This window comes from Numida meleagris, chromosome 2, assembly GCF_002078875.1.
Source record: "Numida meleagris isolate 19003 breed g44 Domestic line chromosome 2, NumMel1.0, whole genome shotgun sequence".
NCBI classification, from domain to species: domain Eukaryota; kingdom Metazoa; phylum Chordata; class Aves; order Galliformes; family Numididae; genus Numida; species Numida meleagris.
In genome coordinates, this window is record NC_034410.1 from 666,028 (window position 1) to 683,571 (window position 17,544).

The 17,544-nt window shown below is 40.1% G+C and overlaps 1 protein-coding gene across 1 annotated transcript; it reads right to left on the bottom strand.

Moving 5' to 3' along the window:
* LOC110395002 (mitochondrial import inner membrane translocase subunit TIM14-like) lies at positions 8,920–15,705 on the bottom strand. The gene is made up of 2 exons (XM_021389078.1): positions 15,682–15,705; positions 8,920–9,363 (listed from the first exon to the last, which is right to left on the bottom strand). Exons 1-2 carry the CDS (start codon positions 15,703–15,705, stop codon positions 8,920–8,922), a joined length of 468 nt encoding a protein of 155 aa, XP_021244753.1.

Here is a 17,544-nt window from a genome sequence, read left to right on the forward strand (position 1 = left end):
AACTGCAGTACAAATGTAATGATCAAAAAAGTCCTGCTGTGTCCAGGAAATGGAAGTATTTCAGTTTAGAATAGCTTCTGCTATGGATTGCTTTGTCCCCACTCCACTCTTCTTGAGAAGCCAAAGTGCACCCTCCCCAGACGCCCAACTAATACAGGTCTTTAGTCCTGGAGAATTTACATTCCAAGGAAAAACTTAGAAGCCAAGATACACTCCTGAAAGGACAAACAATGAGAACTATAACTTTTGGTGGATAATGGGATCTTGACATCCTAGAGCTAGACATTTGGAATTTTTTGTTTCTAGCACACTATTTCAATATAAGGTTTTCCTTTTTGATTCAGAGTGGAATGCTCTTCTAAGCACAGGGGAAAAGAGACTTAAATGTTATAGATTGTCCAATATTATTTCTTGTTACATATTCATTTTTTTCCAATATGAATGAAGGGTTGTCACGGTAAATGTCGTACATCTGAAAACAGCTCAGAGCAAATCTGGATCTCCTATTTGGGGAAGGATCTGTTCTGTCTGCAGGCTTTTGATATTTTCATTAATGATTGTGACTACAATATTGAAAATTGCATGTTTCAAGAAAAGAGATGGAAGATTCAGAAACGAGGAGTAGCCAGATGTAGGAAAACAAGAGCAATTTAAATGCTAGGTCAATGCCATAGGTATAAATGGGATCAAATTCAGATAAATGTAAAATATTCCGCTGTGAAGCAAGCACTGATAAAGAGAATACATTAAATGAAAAAGGATACTGAAAAAAATGGAGAGTGCTACCGAAATAGAAGGCATTGGAACAAAGCAAAGTAAACTGTATGGATGACTGAAATTTAAAAAAATAGAACATAAATGAAATAAACTTCTGAATGAAAAGAAGGGAGGTTGAAAATTGTGAAATTTGCTGGCACTATATTTTGCTTCCTTCAAAGTGAAGGTCAAACATACCACTGGTCAGGTCAGGAATAAGCTATACATTTCACTGGCTATTGATAAAGAATTTATATGCTGAATAAATACAGAGCAATGTTAAAGGAGCTTTGATGGGAGATGTGTGATCTGCGTGGAAGTATATATTTTAATTAAAGACAGTAACAATCCCTACTATATCAATCACTTTTGCAACAAAACATTCTGCTGCCAGGGCTGACTTTCAGCTATTCTGGTTTAGACTAAAAATATCACTGCAAAACAATTTTTGTTATTGCTCTGATGTATGCGGCTTGAAGTTGTCAGACATTTGTTTTCTCTATATTAAACACCTGAAGTTGCTATTAATGCCACACAGAGAAGTGGGTTTTTTTGCTTTTAGGCTGCTGCAGCCTTTTATAAGAGCAGATATGCATGTGCATGCTGCTTTTTTTTTTTTTAATTTGTCTTTTTAAGCTTGAAGAGAGGAACACCTCCTTTAAAATTTAAACTGCATCATTCCATATTGCACTGCATCAGGTCAAGGCACTCAGAAGGCCCACAGCTCTTGCTCACACAGTTTTGTGGATACACCATAAGAAAAAGTTGTAATTCAGGTGAGTTCACTATATAGTACACAAATGGATAAAACAGAGGATGTAGGAATTTTCCTTTTTATCTTCATAAATAATATCTTGGTGTTCAAAACATATCAAAGTCTACCATGGATTTTTTTTTTTTCATAATCTGATTAAAGACTTCAGATGCTCTCAGCATTTCTTCCTCCATTTTGCCTGTGGGTAAAGTGAGGCAGAGCCAGGTTAGGCAATTTATCTTGCTTTGTAAAAGCAGTCTCTAAAGTTAAGAAACTGGAAAATGGCTCCTGTCTCTTGGGTTTAGGTGCATTTCCCAGCCGCATCCTTCCCATAGGTTTGGGCCCTGATGCTCACCATCCCTGCTTCCAGTCCCACTCCCATAATAAGTAAAATAGATAAAAAGAAGAGAATAAAATCATGGGATGCCAGAATCACAGTCATGGAAAAGCAAACACAGCTCCTTGAAGTTTTCACTTGTTTCTCATTTTCATTCCCTGCTTTTAGGAACTGATGCACATAAAAATATGGTTTTGATTCCTACCTGAGACCAAAGGTCTGTGCACAGTTTGTCAACTTAAGGGCCACATAGCAGCCCAGAAATTGGAGTTACTTCAGATTTGCAGACTTTAAGGAGGTCAGGAACCAATAAGAAATCTGGCACAGTAAATCAAGCTTTTCTCTCCTGTGCATAACAAACAAGAGTCCACCTAAAGCAAAGTCCTGTTCTGCCAGAGATCAGGAAAAGATGCTTAATATGTGAAGCAGAGCTGCTTGGATCAAAAGTTATGGACTGGAGAAATGACAAGGTGTTTTCTCTCTTTTTTATTTCATAGAATCATAGAATGGCTTGGGTTGGAAGGGACCTCAAGGATCACCAAGCTCCAACACCCCTGCCGTAGGAAGGGCCACCAACCTCCGCATCTAATACCAGACCAGGCTGCCCAGGGCCCCATCCAACCTGGCCTTGAACACCTCCAGGGACTGGGCATCCACAGCCTCTCTGGGCAGCCTGTCCCAGCACCTCACCACTCTCATAGTAAAGAACTTCCCCCGATATCCAACCTAAATCTCCCCTCCCTCAACTTAAAATCACTTCCCCTTGTCATGCCATTACCTACCCTTGCAAAGAGTTGACTCCCCTCCTGTTTGTAGGCTCCCTTCAGGTACTGGAATGCTGCAATGAGGTCACCCCGCAGTCTTCTCTTCTCCAGGCTGAACAAGCCCAGCTCCCTCAGCCTGCCTCTGTAGGGGAGGTGCTCCAGCCCTCTGAGCATCTTTGTGGCCTTCTCTGGACCCTCTCTAATGGCTCCCTGTCTTTCCTGTATCAGGGACCCCAGACCTGGACAGAGTACTTCAGGTGAGGCCTCACAAGGGCAGAGTAGAAAGGGACAATCACCTCCCTCTCCCTGCTGGCCACCCCTCTTCTAATGGAGCCCAGGATACCATTTTCTTTCTGAGCTGCAAGAGCACACAGCTGGCTCATATTATTATGTTATTTGCTCCAGGTCCTGTGGAAAGAAAACTTTGCTTTTTTTCTTCCTGTTCTTCACCTTTGTCTGTACATGCACAGATGCCAACACATGTAGAGACACACAATGTTATTGGTGCCAGGGGGTGTGTTTTGGATTACAGAGAGTAATAGACATGAATGCAGAACACAGTTTGATAATTCGAGGAGTACATTAAGGGTGGCATTTTGTTAGTCTTTGTTAAGAAGCCCTTAAAAAGTGAGTCTGTTTTGGCATTGACTGCTGCTTTGACTTGAGTGGTACCAGGTATGTCTGAGATAGCCATGTAATTCTGTCCTAGATTAGACTGTGGAGGAGAAGAAATCAGACTGGTGTAAATATCAAAAATATTACTGAGTGACTGTAAGTACAAAAGGGCAAACCAGTCTACACCATCTACATAGTCTCATGATGGCCAAAACCATGGTGAAATACACCTGTGGTCTACAAATGGCCCGCAACTTCAGATGGCAAGCACCTGAGATTTAGGCCTCAGTCTGAGAGAAGTAAAATTATCTGAGGAGTGCTGTTTTGGGAAAGGTGAGAAAACTTGAATCCAGAGAGTGTACCACTCTTCTCTCCCGCTCCCCACACATTATCTCTGTCTGGTTACACGCAATGCTGTCCTGAATGATGGAGGATACATGAGTTCCTCACTTGAGTCTAAATGTTGGCACCACCATTGGAATGCCTGGTAAAATGACTATCTTGAGTAACATCTTTAATTTGCCTGATTTGGATTAAAGCCAAAGAGTGATTTATGTAGAAAGGAGCCTGTGAAGATCAGTCAGGCCAATGCCACATGCAAAGCAGGAACAAGCCCCAGGTGTAGATTCTTGCAGGGCTCAGGATAAAGGTTTTCTAGAGAAGCTTAAAGAAATGAGCAATAGTAAAGTAACCAACAAGAGAAGGATGCAGTCAAGCCTGAGATGTGAAGAAGGGTTACTTTCCCTGTCTGTAATACTCTCATCCATGAGCAAGGGGAATGGCATCACCTCCATACACTTTCTCCTGTGAACATCATCAGATACAGAATATCATGGCTGCACCTGAAGACCTTGAATGGGATTGTCAAAGAAGAGAACTAATCCCAAACCACGTCAGATGAAGGATACGTCCCTCAATCTAGCACAAGCTTCCTAACCCATCTGGCTGCCCAAATCGTGTCTGCTAGGATATGCTCTTGCACAGTTTCACGGGTTGAGATAGCTTTGCCTGTGCTCACTTGGAGCAGAACCCATTCCACAAACAGTTCCTTCAGTTTCAGTGGGGTCACTCAAGGAGTAAGCTGTCACTCAGTTTGCAAAGGGTGTCACATTCTGGCTAAAGATTTACAAAGAAAACATCAGAAAACAAGGAGAGCCATTATCTGACTCTCCGTCCCAGGCTTGTGCAATTCCTTTTGCCTTTATGCAGCACTGGTGCATTACGTGCTGCTAGGAACAGTGCCCAGCTTTCCTTTGAATCGAGTGAGAGATGACATAAAAGTTCAAGCTGAAGGTGAAACTCATTTAAGCATGAAGAATAAAATAAGAGGTGTGTCTGTGCACTGTGTTTAGGCCATTTTAACTTGCAAAAACACACTGATATAGAATGAAAAGTTTGATAAACACAATACCCTAAAAAACAACAGTTCCTTCTGATCAATGCACTGAGGAGGATTTAAACTTCTTAAAAGTTTAAGTCAAGTAAAAATGTTGTATCAAACAGCAAAGGAAATGGGAGGAGGAGCCAGTGCATCAGTGCTTCATGTCCCTCCTTAGATATAAATTCACAGAATCACAGAACCATAGGAGTTCACAGAATCTCAGAATTGTAGGGATTGAAAGGACCTCTGAAGATCACCTCATCCAACCCCACTGCTAAAGCAGTTCCCTGCAGTAGAATGCACAGGAAAGCATTCAGGCGGGTTTTTATTTTATCATGTTATGATACTCAGCAATCACTTACAGCTCACAATGGATAGGAAAATCCTCACTGCAGTGATGATGAAGTGGGTACTGAAATAGACAGGAGCTTATGGAGCTGTAGGTTTGTTTCAGCTCCCTTCATTGGCTTTCACTTGGATAGCCTGTGGCAGCAGTCCAGGAGCTTTCTAATTAGCATTTGGCTCTTTAAGTGTCAAACAGGTGGAGAGAATCAGGCCTTGATTCTCTCCACCTGCTCAGGATTCATTTGATTATTTTCTGCCACTAAAGTAACAAAAAAGTAATGCAAACCTACAGAGAAGAGTTTAAAATGCAACAAAGTACCTTGCAATATTATCAAACATCCAGTAGGGACAAGTTCTTCTTGATGGATTTGACTTCTTCAGAGCTTTTGTAGAGGTCTACATGACCATTAAACGATTCAAAATATTGGGATACTTTTGACTCCTTTGCACTTAGGTCATCAGTGAGAGAAAGAAACAAAGTTCTCTCAACATAACTTCCTTTTAAGATCTTAGAAATGGATCAAATTGATATTACTGTAGATGCACATGTATGATAAAATCTGGATCACGGTGCTATGACTCTCCAGTTCTCAGCATCCCCCCTGCAGACACCTGAAGGAGGGGCAGGCAAATGTCACCCAGTGTCCTCGTTCTTCAGGGGCAGAGCCATGGCTGCTGACATAACCACTGGCATTTCTCAGGCTGTCAGTACAAGAACACACCGATGAATCAAAATGCCAGAAAGAGAGATTCTGAGGTAGAAAGATAACAAGAAGGGAATGGATTTTTTATTATTATTATTTTTTTAAAGAACTCCTAGAAAGGTCAGCAGGCAAGGTCTTCTTCATCATTTATGAGCCTCAGACCAAATAAAGGTATTGTGTCTCACGCAGTGAAATTAGACTTCACTGTTTGAAAGATGAAAGACTATTCACCTTCTTTCCTTTGCTCTCAAAAGCTCATCATATACTATACTTTCCAGGAAAACGATTAATCCTTGTAAGTGAAGAAAAATTGCATCTTACAAAAAAAAAAAACCAAGAAAAAATCCCAAACAATTAAACTGGTGGATTTTATGTTATTGAAGACTTTTTCCTTCTCCATCTCTCCCCAAAGAAGCAACAAAGAAAAAATCAAAACAGCCAAGTACTGAAATTAGCATCCCTGCAGCAGAGGCAGTACTTAGAAACTGAACTCTAAGGATGAAATTGATTTCACTTTACTTCATCCATCTAGAAATTACATTCTTTGTCCGTATTCAATCACCTGCTCTTCTGTGTAGTCAGAGAAGAGAAGCAGATACCTCTTCCAACGCAAAGGGCAACTACTTTCAGGGATGAAATATCCCAAGGAGGAAGTTTTTCACTCCAAGAGTGGTGACGCACTGGAACAGGTTGCCCAAGGAAGTTGTGGATGCCCCATCCCTGGAGGCATTCAAGGCCAGGCTGGACATGGCTCTGGGCAGCCTGGTCTAGTTGTGTGACCCTGCACTCAGCAGGAGGGTTGAAACTAGATGATCATTATGGTCCTTTTCAACCCAGGCCATTCTATAATTCTATGATTCTATGATCCTCAAGAGACATTTATTTTACTTTTTCAGCCATTTTAGCCATCAATAAAAATTTGCTCATTTGGTTTCTCTGAAAATTAGGCTTCATATTTGAAGATTTGAAGGGATATAACAGAAGTTCCAAATCTACGATTTTCTGATTTGGCCTGAAAAATAATGATCTTCTGCACTGATTTTCCACAGGACAATATGCTATGGGGGAGAAAAGAGAGGAAATGACCACAAAGAAGGCCACAAAAGACACTGTGACCTCTGGTCGGGGACCAGGTGGGTCTTTCTGCAGACACAGAATTGAATAAATACCAAACTATTAGGAAATCCTTCTCTTTCCATCTAAAGAGGGTGTTGGAAAGTGTCCAGTAAAACAATCTTTCATCAAAAGATAAAATTTGAATTAAATCCAAATATTTTCCAAACCCATGCAGACTTGAAATGCAAAGAGAAAATGGCAAAAGTCATCATTCTGAACAAACTGTTGAAACATTCAGGCTTCATTTTAACTGTTTCATTTTAGTTCTTTTATTTAAAAGTTATACACTGTATGCATTTTATACAGATATTATTTTTTGGATTATATTAATACACAAAATGTTTGAAACATTGCAATATTTCCGGATCAAAATGTTACAGATTTTTTTGCTATTTAAAATCTTTGTCTCCCTTTTTTCACAAAACATACTGCTCATAGAAATTCCAAAGAAAAGCCATTTGTTTCCACCCATTTCTTATGTAAAATCTCATCTACGACTTCCAGTGCCAAGTACGCGATACTTGGAAGCACAGACAAAATGGATTATATGGCATTTCATTCCATTATTGCTGGAGTAAAACCTTTATTTTTAGCAGCTGCAGGGACATTCCCACATCCCTGACAAGCACTGAAAGCTGCTGTGATACAAGACAGTTAGGCTGAAGGCATTTTAACCTGAAAATAAGAAGAGCTATATCACAATCTTATCTTTATTTCTCTAAGATACTTGCCTTTTTTTTCTGTTAAAAAAGATATGTTTCTTGCAGAGCTGAACAAAGCGTAAAATCTTCTGTTAAAAAAAAAAAAAAAATCAATCCTATTTTTGTATCCTGTTTCCACCTGCTTTTTTTCAGTTGCCTATTTGGCAAAAAAAAATTGTCTCCTTTCAGCTCTGGCATAAAGAACATCAGGCAGTTAGTGATGACCCTGGGCAACAAGCTGACTTGGTGGTAAAGCCATGTCCCAGCTAGGGGACAGCTCATGCACTCAGGCTGCCACGGGTGACAAGGCAGAGCCATGGCATGTTAGATAAAAGTATAAGCACTCATGGAGTACAATGTTCTAAGTAGAGAGATTTGTGCTTATATTTAACTCCCAAAGATACATTTTTGCTTTCTTTTATGAATTTAAATGGCTTTCCTTAATGCAACTGAAAAACTCTGAAGTATTTCATGAGTTATTTCTTCAACATTTACCTTTCCTATTCCCTTCCTAATACCTACCACTTTGCAAGTTGAAATTCCTGTTTATTTAATGCAACTTTTTAAATACCCAGAATGTGTAAACAGGAAAAAAAAAAAAACACAAAACATTATGGGCATCCTTTCAACAGTTGATGGCAGACAAGAAAATATTTATAAACACATATTTTAGATAGATTTTGATTGCATTTAGATAGATAGACAGTTTTCTTGTTTTCATTATTGCATCAAGGGTAAACACAGCAGGCCTGCATTACTAATAGAGCTATAGTGCAATAGTGAATGAGGGGGGAGAACCATAGAATCACAGAATCACCAAGGCTGGAAAAGACCTCCAAGATCATCTAGTCCAACCATTCACCTACGACCAGTATTTCCCTACTAAACCACGTCTTTTAGTATGACATCTAAATGTTTCTTGAACACTTTTTTCTTAACTACAAGTTTGTAATTTATTGCCACAAAATCCATTAAGAATTGAAAGCTATTAGAAAATCTAGGACATCCAGATCCATTAGTAACAGTTAAGAAGCTCAGCAAAACTCATTTTTCACAAGGTTGGTCAACTGAGTGTGTTCAGTGTCTTATACTTTATTTCTTCAACCAGAAACACTAACCTGTCCTACTTCTTCCTGTTAAGTAATTCCTGTTTATTTCTAACCTCTCCCCAGACTCTTTCATCATGCTAACTCTGGCACATGACAGAACAGCAGCATAAACTTTAAATGTAACTAATTTAACAAAAATTAAGGGAACAGCACGTCAGCAACTGGTAACATGCAGGAAGACATGGCCAAACCAAATTACTTCTCTGAAAATTCTTCTGAGTGGCAGCTCTTACCACTTATTAAAGGACAGCTCTGAAAAACCTTTAAGCTTCACTTCCTCACACTTTTCCCCAAAAGCAACTAAGAATTGAGCACAGAAGGAAGTATTGCCCCTCATTCATTTTTCAGGCCTCATTTGTATCAAGTCAATGATGGACATTAGTACTCGCCTTAAGCTGTTTATAAAAAAACAATCATTTATACAATCAAACACTGATTTTATCTCCATTTTTAACTTAGTCTTCAGTAAATCTTTAGCTTTGTTGATTTTAGTTGCTACATATGGAGAACTTCCTTGATCTGGATGATTCAGAATCATGATTCCTCTATAAGCTTCTCTAATTTTACTTCTGTTGGCTGCAGGACTCACTCCTACTATTAAGGCTGCTTCTGTTTTTGTCATTTTGTGTTCAAATCCACCTCTGTAACAACTACTGAAGTCTGGTTTGGGCAGATTCTGCAGCACTTGCTTCACTTGCTTCAAGGCTCTCAGCGCGTAACAACTTGCAAACCCAACCACTACAATGGTAAACCCGACCGCCACCATGTCCCCAGCCAACCACTAACCAATGGTAAGGCATATCACCATAAGGAACCCGAGAGTCTTGGGATGAAACAGGGATATGAGATTGGCTCGTATTTTTTTTTTCTGTTGAGATCAAGGTTTGAAGTGCATCCTCAAGTTTGTTTGAACAGCACTTGAAATTCTGTGTGAAATTCTGGTCTTGTGAAGTCATCAGCAAAATTTTGTTTGACTTTACTAGAAGAGGGACTCCTCTCAGCATTTATTCTCTTGAGCGTTTTCTCAAGGACCCTGAGTGTCAAGAGTCATCAATCTGTCAATACAGTAACCAAATAGTATTGAAAAAAACAGTTGTGATTTTGCTCTCTCTCTGCAAAAAAAAAAAAAAAAAAAAAAAAAAAAAAAAAAAAAAAAAAATAAAAAAAAAAAATTTGTTTTTCTCTCTCTCTCTGCAAAAAAAAAAAAAAAAAAAAAAAAAAAGACAATAAAGAAACAGAATAGTAAAATATCAATAGATTCTTGGCTCCTCTTCTTTTCATTAACTATATGAATAATGGTTTTTATAAATACAAATATTCAAGAGGCTATACATGAACAGATAGCATCTAACTACTGCACGGAGTATTATTTGTCCCTTCTCTAAAATGAAACAATCAAGCAAATAAGAAAAAGCTTGATACTGACATTGAATAATAGAGTATAATGAAGTGTATTGATAATGAGGTGTATGAGAATTCATAAGAAAATATTGCTGTACCATAATCATTTTCCACTATGGGTAGGAAACATTCTGGTCACAAATAAAAAATACGTTTCAAGAAAATATGGAAGGGAACTTCTACTTAAAGCCCTTGAAAAGTAAGTTTATTTTATGACTCTGGGTGTTGATCTTTTCAAGAGAGCCACAGAGATGTAATGCATCAGAATAATATTTGATATGCTACCATATAATTAAGCTCATTATAAGGTTGGATAAATAATATTTTGAGAGAGAAACTGTAGGTGCTTAAAGAGCATATCACTAAATACGTTAACAATTGCTTTTTGTCCCTTTCAGCCCATTCACAGGGAAAAGGCATTTTGTAGACATACAGAATGTACAAATTGAAAATAAATACAGGAGTACTTACAACCATCATTCATTCTTGAGTACAAAGATGAAATGTGTATAGTGGCAAGAGCAAATAGTTCAACCGGGTTTTCATATTTTTTGCCAGTGTTTTCTTACCATATTATTTAACCTCTCTGTGCTTCAGCTTTCCATCTGAACAATGGTGAAATCTGTCTGCACCCTCCTGGCAGCAGTTTTATGAGTCTGATTTCACATTTACAGTGTGCCCATCTATGGGAGGCTGTTTAAATGCAAAAATATATCTTCTCTTGTTTCTGGCTCATTTTGTTAATGCATTAGCATTTCACCTCTAAATTCTGTGGTTTAACTAGAACGACCTTGCCTTAATTTGCAATACAATATGGTTTTAGTTATGCTAGTTCTCAAGCTGCTTGAAGTATGCACAGGGGTTTATCAGGATTCAAAATTCATCTACTAAGAGACAAGCTGAACTCCATTGTGGTTTAGGATAACTGCCACAGTTAAACATAATCTCGTCTAAGCCCCTGTGGTGTAACCCTCGACTTTGTCACATGGACACTACTAAAATCAGTCTGTCTTCTGTTAACCTGTCATTTCACAGAGCTACTTGCCAAAGTCCATTGGTTTTCCTGTCTCAAAGATTTCTAAAATCCAGCCATCCCTACAGCCCTGCCAAGGGCAGATGTAGGTCCATGTTATTGTCCCTCATCACTGCTGTTTCAAGTTATAATTCTCTTTGATTACATTAGCTCCCATAGCACTTTCAGAGAACTTTACTTCCAGTAGAACACTGTAGTATTATTTTCCACACTCTGGCCTGACAAGACACATGTGGAGCTGATCAAACACAACTGTGATGGATTTGCACTGTAACAACAAGGGAAAAAAGACTGAGAAAGATGGAGCAGCACCCACGTGAAACAGTATCACTTCCTTCATTCAAGCTTCTTCTGTTCACTTTCTGCTTTGAATTCAAAGCATTCCACTTGTACAACCTCACCTCACTTTTCTTCAACTTCATTCTCACAGTTTCTCTTCTTTTGCCCCACACATCTCTTTGCCCACACCCCTGTCAAAGCACATTGTTATATGGGGTTAGAAAAGAACAGAGAAAAGTGGTGGGAATAAAGACCGAACAAATCACACCTATACAACCAGGATACGAGTGTGCTGCACAATGGATAATGTTAACATACTTTTAAAGCCACCACTGGAGTAACGGATCATTATTTTTCCTAAGAGCCTACCTTCTCTTTATTCAAACTATGACTTGGAGAAAAGAAAAGCAATGGCGTCCATACATGACTCTGTTTATCAGCTAGCCTTTCTGCAGAACTTTTTTCTAGCCCCCCAAAATACTATGCAATTTTGAATCACTATTATCTTCAGTTTCTCCACCCAGAGGGGGAAAAGAAATGAAATTTTACATGCAGCACAGGAAGGCAGAGAGGGGCAGCTGGTAAAGCTTTCATATGGAGTTTTAGTGTTGTAGTCTATTATATCTAATCATAGAATCAGAGAATTGTTTGAGTTGGAAGGGACCCTTAAAGGCCATCTGATCCAACTTCCCCGCAATGAACAGGGACATCCACAGCTCCATCAGGTGCTCAGAGCCCCATCCCCTGAACTTGAATATCTCCAGGGACAGGCATCCACCACCTCTCTAGGCAACCTGTGCCAGCACCTCACCATCCTTATTGTAAAAAAACTTCTTCCTTATATCCAAATGTATCCTAAAGAAGTGAAAGAGACTGTATTTCAAAACTGATGCGGTTCACAGTAAGCAGGTCAACCAAGCTGAATGTAATATTTCTTGCATGGCTACCACCACAGTTAAAGGTTTTCAAAACTTTTAAGTGCGTGACTGAATGCAGTTTTTTCCCCTTAACTAGCACTTTGCATCCAGGGATGTAGCTGTGGGGGGAGCAGCTGCTGCTCTAGGGGGGAGTAGTGGTGAACAGGGCTCTGAATATTTAAGAGAGCAAACAATGCAGAGGGAGCACCACCGTAGGTAGGGCTTCTGGCAATCATTAAATAGGGAGAGCCTTAGAGGAAGAGCAGCTTTCACTAGAAACACAAAATCACAAATGCAGAGCTTCTTCCTCTCTCTTTTCCAACTACACCCTTGTGCCATGTTTATTTTACAGATTACATGAAGTACTCCTTCATGACACTGGAAAAAGCATCAGACCATGCGTGTGAACATTGTTAGAAATTATATATTTTTTGCTGCTGTTTGACATCTCAGTTACTTGCAGCAAACAAGTAACACAGCAAACAAGCTCCACCTTTCATCATCATAAAAATCCACGTGCTTGGTGTGTGTATCATGGCAAGGCCAGGCTTCTTGAATTCATTCTTCTTAGAATGACAGAATATCTTGAGTTGGAAGTGTTTCACAAGGATCAACGAGTCAAACCCCTGGCTTCACACTGCACCACCCCAAGATCAAACCCTATGTCTGAGAGCAATGTCCCAATGCTCTGTGACCTCCCACAGCTCAGGGCCATGCCCACGTCCCTGGGGAGCTGTGCCATACACACTGCTCTATGGGACAGAGCCTTTCCCTCCCCCCTGCCCGACCCTCTCCTGACATAGCTCCATGCCAATCCCTCGGGCCCTGTCACTGTCACCAGAGAGCAGAGCTCAGTGCTCCTGTGAGGAGCTGCAGAGCCATGAGGAGCTGCAGGGCCATGAGTAGCTGTAGGGCCATGAGAGGCTGCAGGCTGCCATTAGGCCTCCCCTCTGCTTCCTTTGCTTTGCGCCCAACAAACCCAGGGCTCTCAGCTCTCCTCACACCTCTTGTCCCTTCCTTGTCACCACAGCCTTCCTTTGGATGCTTTCTAACAGCTCTATGTCCTTCTGACGTGGTGGCACCCAACCAACACCCAGTGCTCGCAGTGAGGCCTCACCAGCCAGGCCTGATACCTGGGGTGCATTTGGCCCCTTTAGGTCTAGGGCACATTGCTTGCTGTCAGTGAGAACCCCCAGATCCCTTTCTCTCCAGCCTCTGTCCCTTTCAGACAGCCTGGGTACTAACAAAATATTCAGAATGTTTGTAAATTCATGAATGATAAGTGTCTCACAGCCTGAGTTGAAGTAAATGCATTTAGAGAAAGGGGGTATAAATAGCAGAGCTAAAATGTTGAGAGATTTAGTTTGCAACACCAAGGCACTGATCTTGCAATAACATGACAAATGATTCACAAATGGATGTGTGAAGGATCCATGGACTATACGCAAATTAAAGAGGTCAAAGCCCATTTTCTGGCTTTGAGAGCTAGTAACATATCATAGCTCGCATACGTGCCTCTAAACTCAGTTCTTCGCCAAAAATGAATGCAGTCCCATCACCCACCCTGCCTACAGTGAGCAGTTCTAGAGCTGTGCTACCCCTCAGATCCTGGCTGGGTATAGACTGGGAGTAAAATGGCTTGTATGGAACAGAGCCATCCAGAAAGAGGGGTAAGAAATTAATAGTATTGGCTGTCATGTGGAGGCACTGAATCCCAAGCCTAAAGCCCAACCCTAATTAGCTGGCTAGTTTTGTAGAAATATAAAATGAACAAAGTAATAAAATTTCCATGAGTTTGAACAATTTTGCCCATGTTTAAATATCATGAAGCCAATCATTTCCAATGTGACATACAGATTTTTTTTCTGCTTTGCCTCCATCTATCATATTACTTGTAACCAATTTGCTAATTAATCTATGCTAGCTCACAAGTGCTTTTGTGTTATATTTCTCAGTCACACTTGTTTTCACATGGCAGAGAAGACCAATTCTGCCAACCTCAGGAAGTTTACATAAAATGCCTCATTTCAGGCTCAGCCAGTGCTTAGACCATACGATTACAACAGTCCCTTGTGGGTTTGCAAGAGCAAAAAGATTGCACTGAAGAACCTTTTGAAATAACCATGCAGAGTTTTATTATTATTATTTTTCAGGACCAATTTCCCTTGTAGTAATAAGGGCTATTCATCAATGATATAACTATTTAAAAAATAGTTTTTATGAAGAATAACAGTAAAAATGTCCTTGAGTTAAATGGATAGTGGTTTGTTATCATACAGTATGTTTTCTTTTGACGTGTTTGGATGTAGAGCAGCATGATTTATAGCATATCATCAGTGGGTACAGTAGATTATCTCAGCTTGGAAGAATAATCATAAAAAATGAATAAATGCATGCAATATTTTGCAGTATAATAAGAACTACTATTTAAATACTTTGATTTAATCAGCACAGGCTATCCCGGTTTCAGATGAACACTATGTTCTTTCCTGAGGCATGTAAAAAACTAATGTAAGAAAATGAAGCTGTAACAGCAAATCTCTCTCCTTAATATCTTTCAAAGTTTCTGGACTAAGCATGGTCAGTTTTCTATTTAGAACTAAACAGAGATATTGTGTATGTGTATGTGTGTATAAATGTGTGTATACATATGTATATATCTATATGTGTGCATATATGGGTGTGTATAGGTATATATGTATATATATGAGGAATTTGAAATGCAACAATGAAATTATCAAAGAAAAATATTTAGGTCAATATGAATGTCTTTTTTATTATTTAACAATTCTCATGGTAACCAGGAGAATTCCATTTTTTGGATCAGGTTTGGACCTAGAGAAGACCAAATGTCTAAAACTTCAAATTTTTTGTATGTTAGAAAATTTATTTTCCATAAAATCAGTCTTAATGTTTCACTTTATAGATGCAACAGATACAACATGTTACTTATAGCAAGGGTAACCTCAGAAACCACTAGTGTTTGCAGCTACAGTCATGATGCTGATTTTGTGAGGCACTTTTTATAGTTACTGAAGTATCTGGAGTGAAAAAGGTCAAGTTTATCTCACCAAACTTTGTCACTTGAATCAGAAACAGTGATCTCTGAAGAGAGAACTAGTCACCTCCAAAGGGTCTTCTGCTGCACGTTACTCAGATAATCTTTTTACGATAAAAAGAATCACCATCGGGAATCGTAGAATCATAGAATCACCAAGGTTGGAAAAGATCTCCAAGATCACCAGTCCAACCATCCACCTACCACCAGTATTGCCCACTAAACCATGTCCCTCAGTATAACATATAAATGTTTCTTGAACACCTCCAGGAATGTTGACTCCACCACTTCCCTGGGCAGCCTGTTCCAGTGCCTGACCAATCTTCTGGAGAAGAAATTTTTCCTGATATCCAATCTGAATCTTCCCTGGCGCAACTTGAGGCCATTCCCCCTCATCCTAACACTAGTTACACTGGAAAAGAGGTTCATCCCCATCTCGCCACAACCTCCTTCCAGGGAGTTGGAGAGAGCAATGAGGTCTTCCCTGAGACTCTTCTTCTCCAGACAAAACGATCCCAGTTCCCTCAGCCACTCCTCATAAGGCCTGTGCCCCAGACCCCTCACAGCTTCTTTGCCTTTCCCTGAGCACCCTCCAGGGCCTCAATGTCTTTCTTGTAGTGAGGGGCCCAAAACTCAAAACGGTGCTCAAAGGTGCAGCCTCACCAGAGCTGAGTACAGGGGGACCATCACCTCCTACTCCTACTGGCGACACTATTCCTGATACAAGCCAGGATGCCACTGGACACTCTGCTGGCTCATGCTCAGCCAAGCGTTGACCAACACCCCAGGTCCATTTCTTCCACACAGTCTTCCAGCTGCTCTGCCCCAAGCCTGTAGCGTTGCCTGGGTTTGCTGTGGCCAAAGTGCAGGACCCGGCACTTGGTCTTGTTGAACCTCATCTCATTGGCCTCAGCCAAGCAATCAGCCTGTCCAGATCCCTCTGCAGGGCCTTGTTACCCCCAGGCAGATCAACACTTCCTGCCAGCTTGGTGTCATCTGCAAACTTACTGAGGGTGCTCTCAATGCCCTCATCCAGGTCATCAATAAAGATATTGAACAGGACAGGCCCAAGTACTGACTCCTCAGTAACTCCACTCCTTATCCTCTCCTTCAACAATAAAGAATGACAGGGGCTACAATTTCCAGGTTTGCAGTTATTAAGATGGACCTGTCGGATAAATATTCACCTGGAGGAAGCAAGACACTGCTTTTTCCTTTGCACATTTTAAACAAAACCACAGGTAAAGATTAAGTTTTGCTGGAAGGGAGTTGAGGAACTGCAGTATGTATTGTCAGTGGAGCATGTGGAGGTCAAATAAAATTGGTATCAGAGTCAGCTGTAGGACTGATATGTTATATAAGATGCAAAATGCCTGAAATAGCACTATCACAAGCACTCTGTGAAACTGGTGTATAGAAAAAGCTATATAAAGATAACAGCATTATTTATTTACTTGGTTGATTCTGCTTGATTTTCCCTCAATTTTTTTTCAAAATCAGGACAAGAAGGCGAGTGCCAGAGAAAGAAAAAAAACAACACAATCCAAACAACCTACTCTGAAGTCCTTTTGAGGAAGCTGTTTGTCTCCATTAGCAAGACCAGTGATTCATAGTTGTTCCTATTATATAGGTGATTTTAATGAGACAAGACCTGTAAGAATACCTTGGTGTTAGGGCATAGGTCTGCCTGAATATTCTTGCAAATGGTATAGCTTTCATGAAAAAGCAGCAGCTGCTCTTCAGTTAGCAAGTTGAACTACAAGATGAATCACAATGAACCACTATTTGGACTTGATGATCTTTGTGGGTTCCTTCCAACTCGAGATTCTATTGTTTGATGATTCTATGAGCCCAGCTATATTAACCAGGATTTTTGCTGAATAGTTCTGCTGAGAACATTTCTGCTGGCACAGGTTGCCCAGAGAGGTGGGTGTCCCATCCCTGGAGACATTCAGGGTTAGGGGACAGGGCTCTGAGCACCTGATGGATCTGTGGGCATTCCTCTTCATTGCAGGGGGGTTCAACTGGTTGACCTATAAGGGTCCCTTCCAACTCAAATGATTTTATGATTCTGTGATTCCGTAATAAGTGAAACTCTTCCCTCCCACTTTTCCCAGTAAGAATTAGGCATTTACATAACTTTATGTCTTTATGCTCTGTTTTCTTTTCCTTCCTCTTACTATATTTTGACCCTTCCCTAGCAGAACTATCATAAAATTTCAGATTCGTGATCAGTGTAGCTATAAAAGATTCCTATCTTTAAGATCTAGGTCA

What these genes read in the sequence shown, in the direction of transcription:
- LOC110395002 (XM_021389078.1), bottom strand. Translation starts at nt 15,705, where the DNA reads ATGGGGATGAACCTCTTTTCCAGT. An exon ending in GGATGAACCTCTTTTCCAGT is followed by an intron (nt 9,364 to 15,681) that starts GTAACTAGTGTT and finishes ACCATTGGTTAG; the next exon opens with TGGTTGGCTGGGGACATGGT.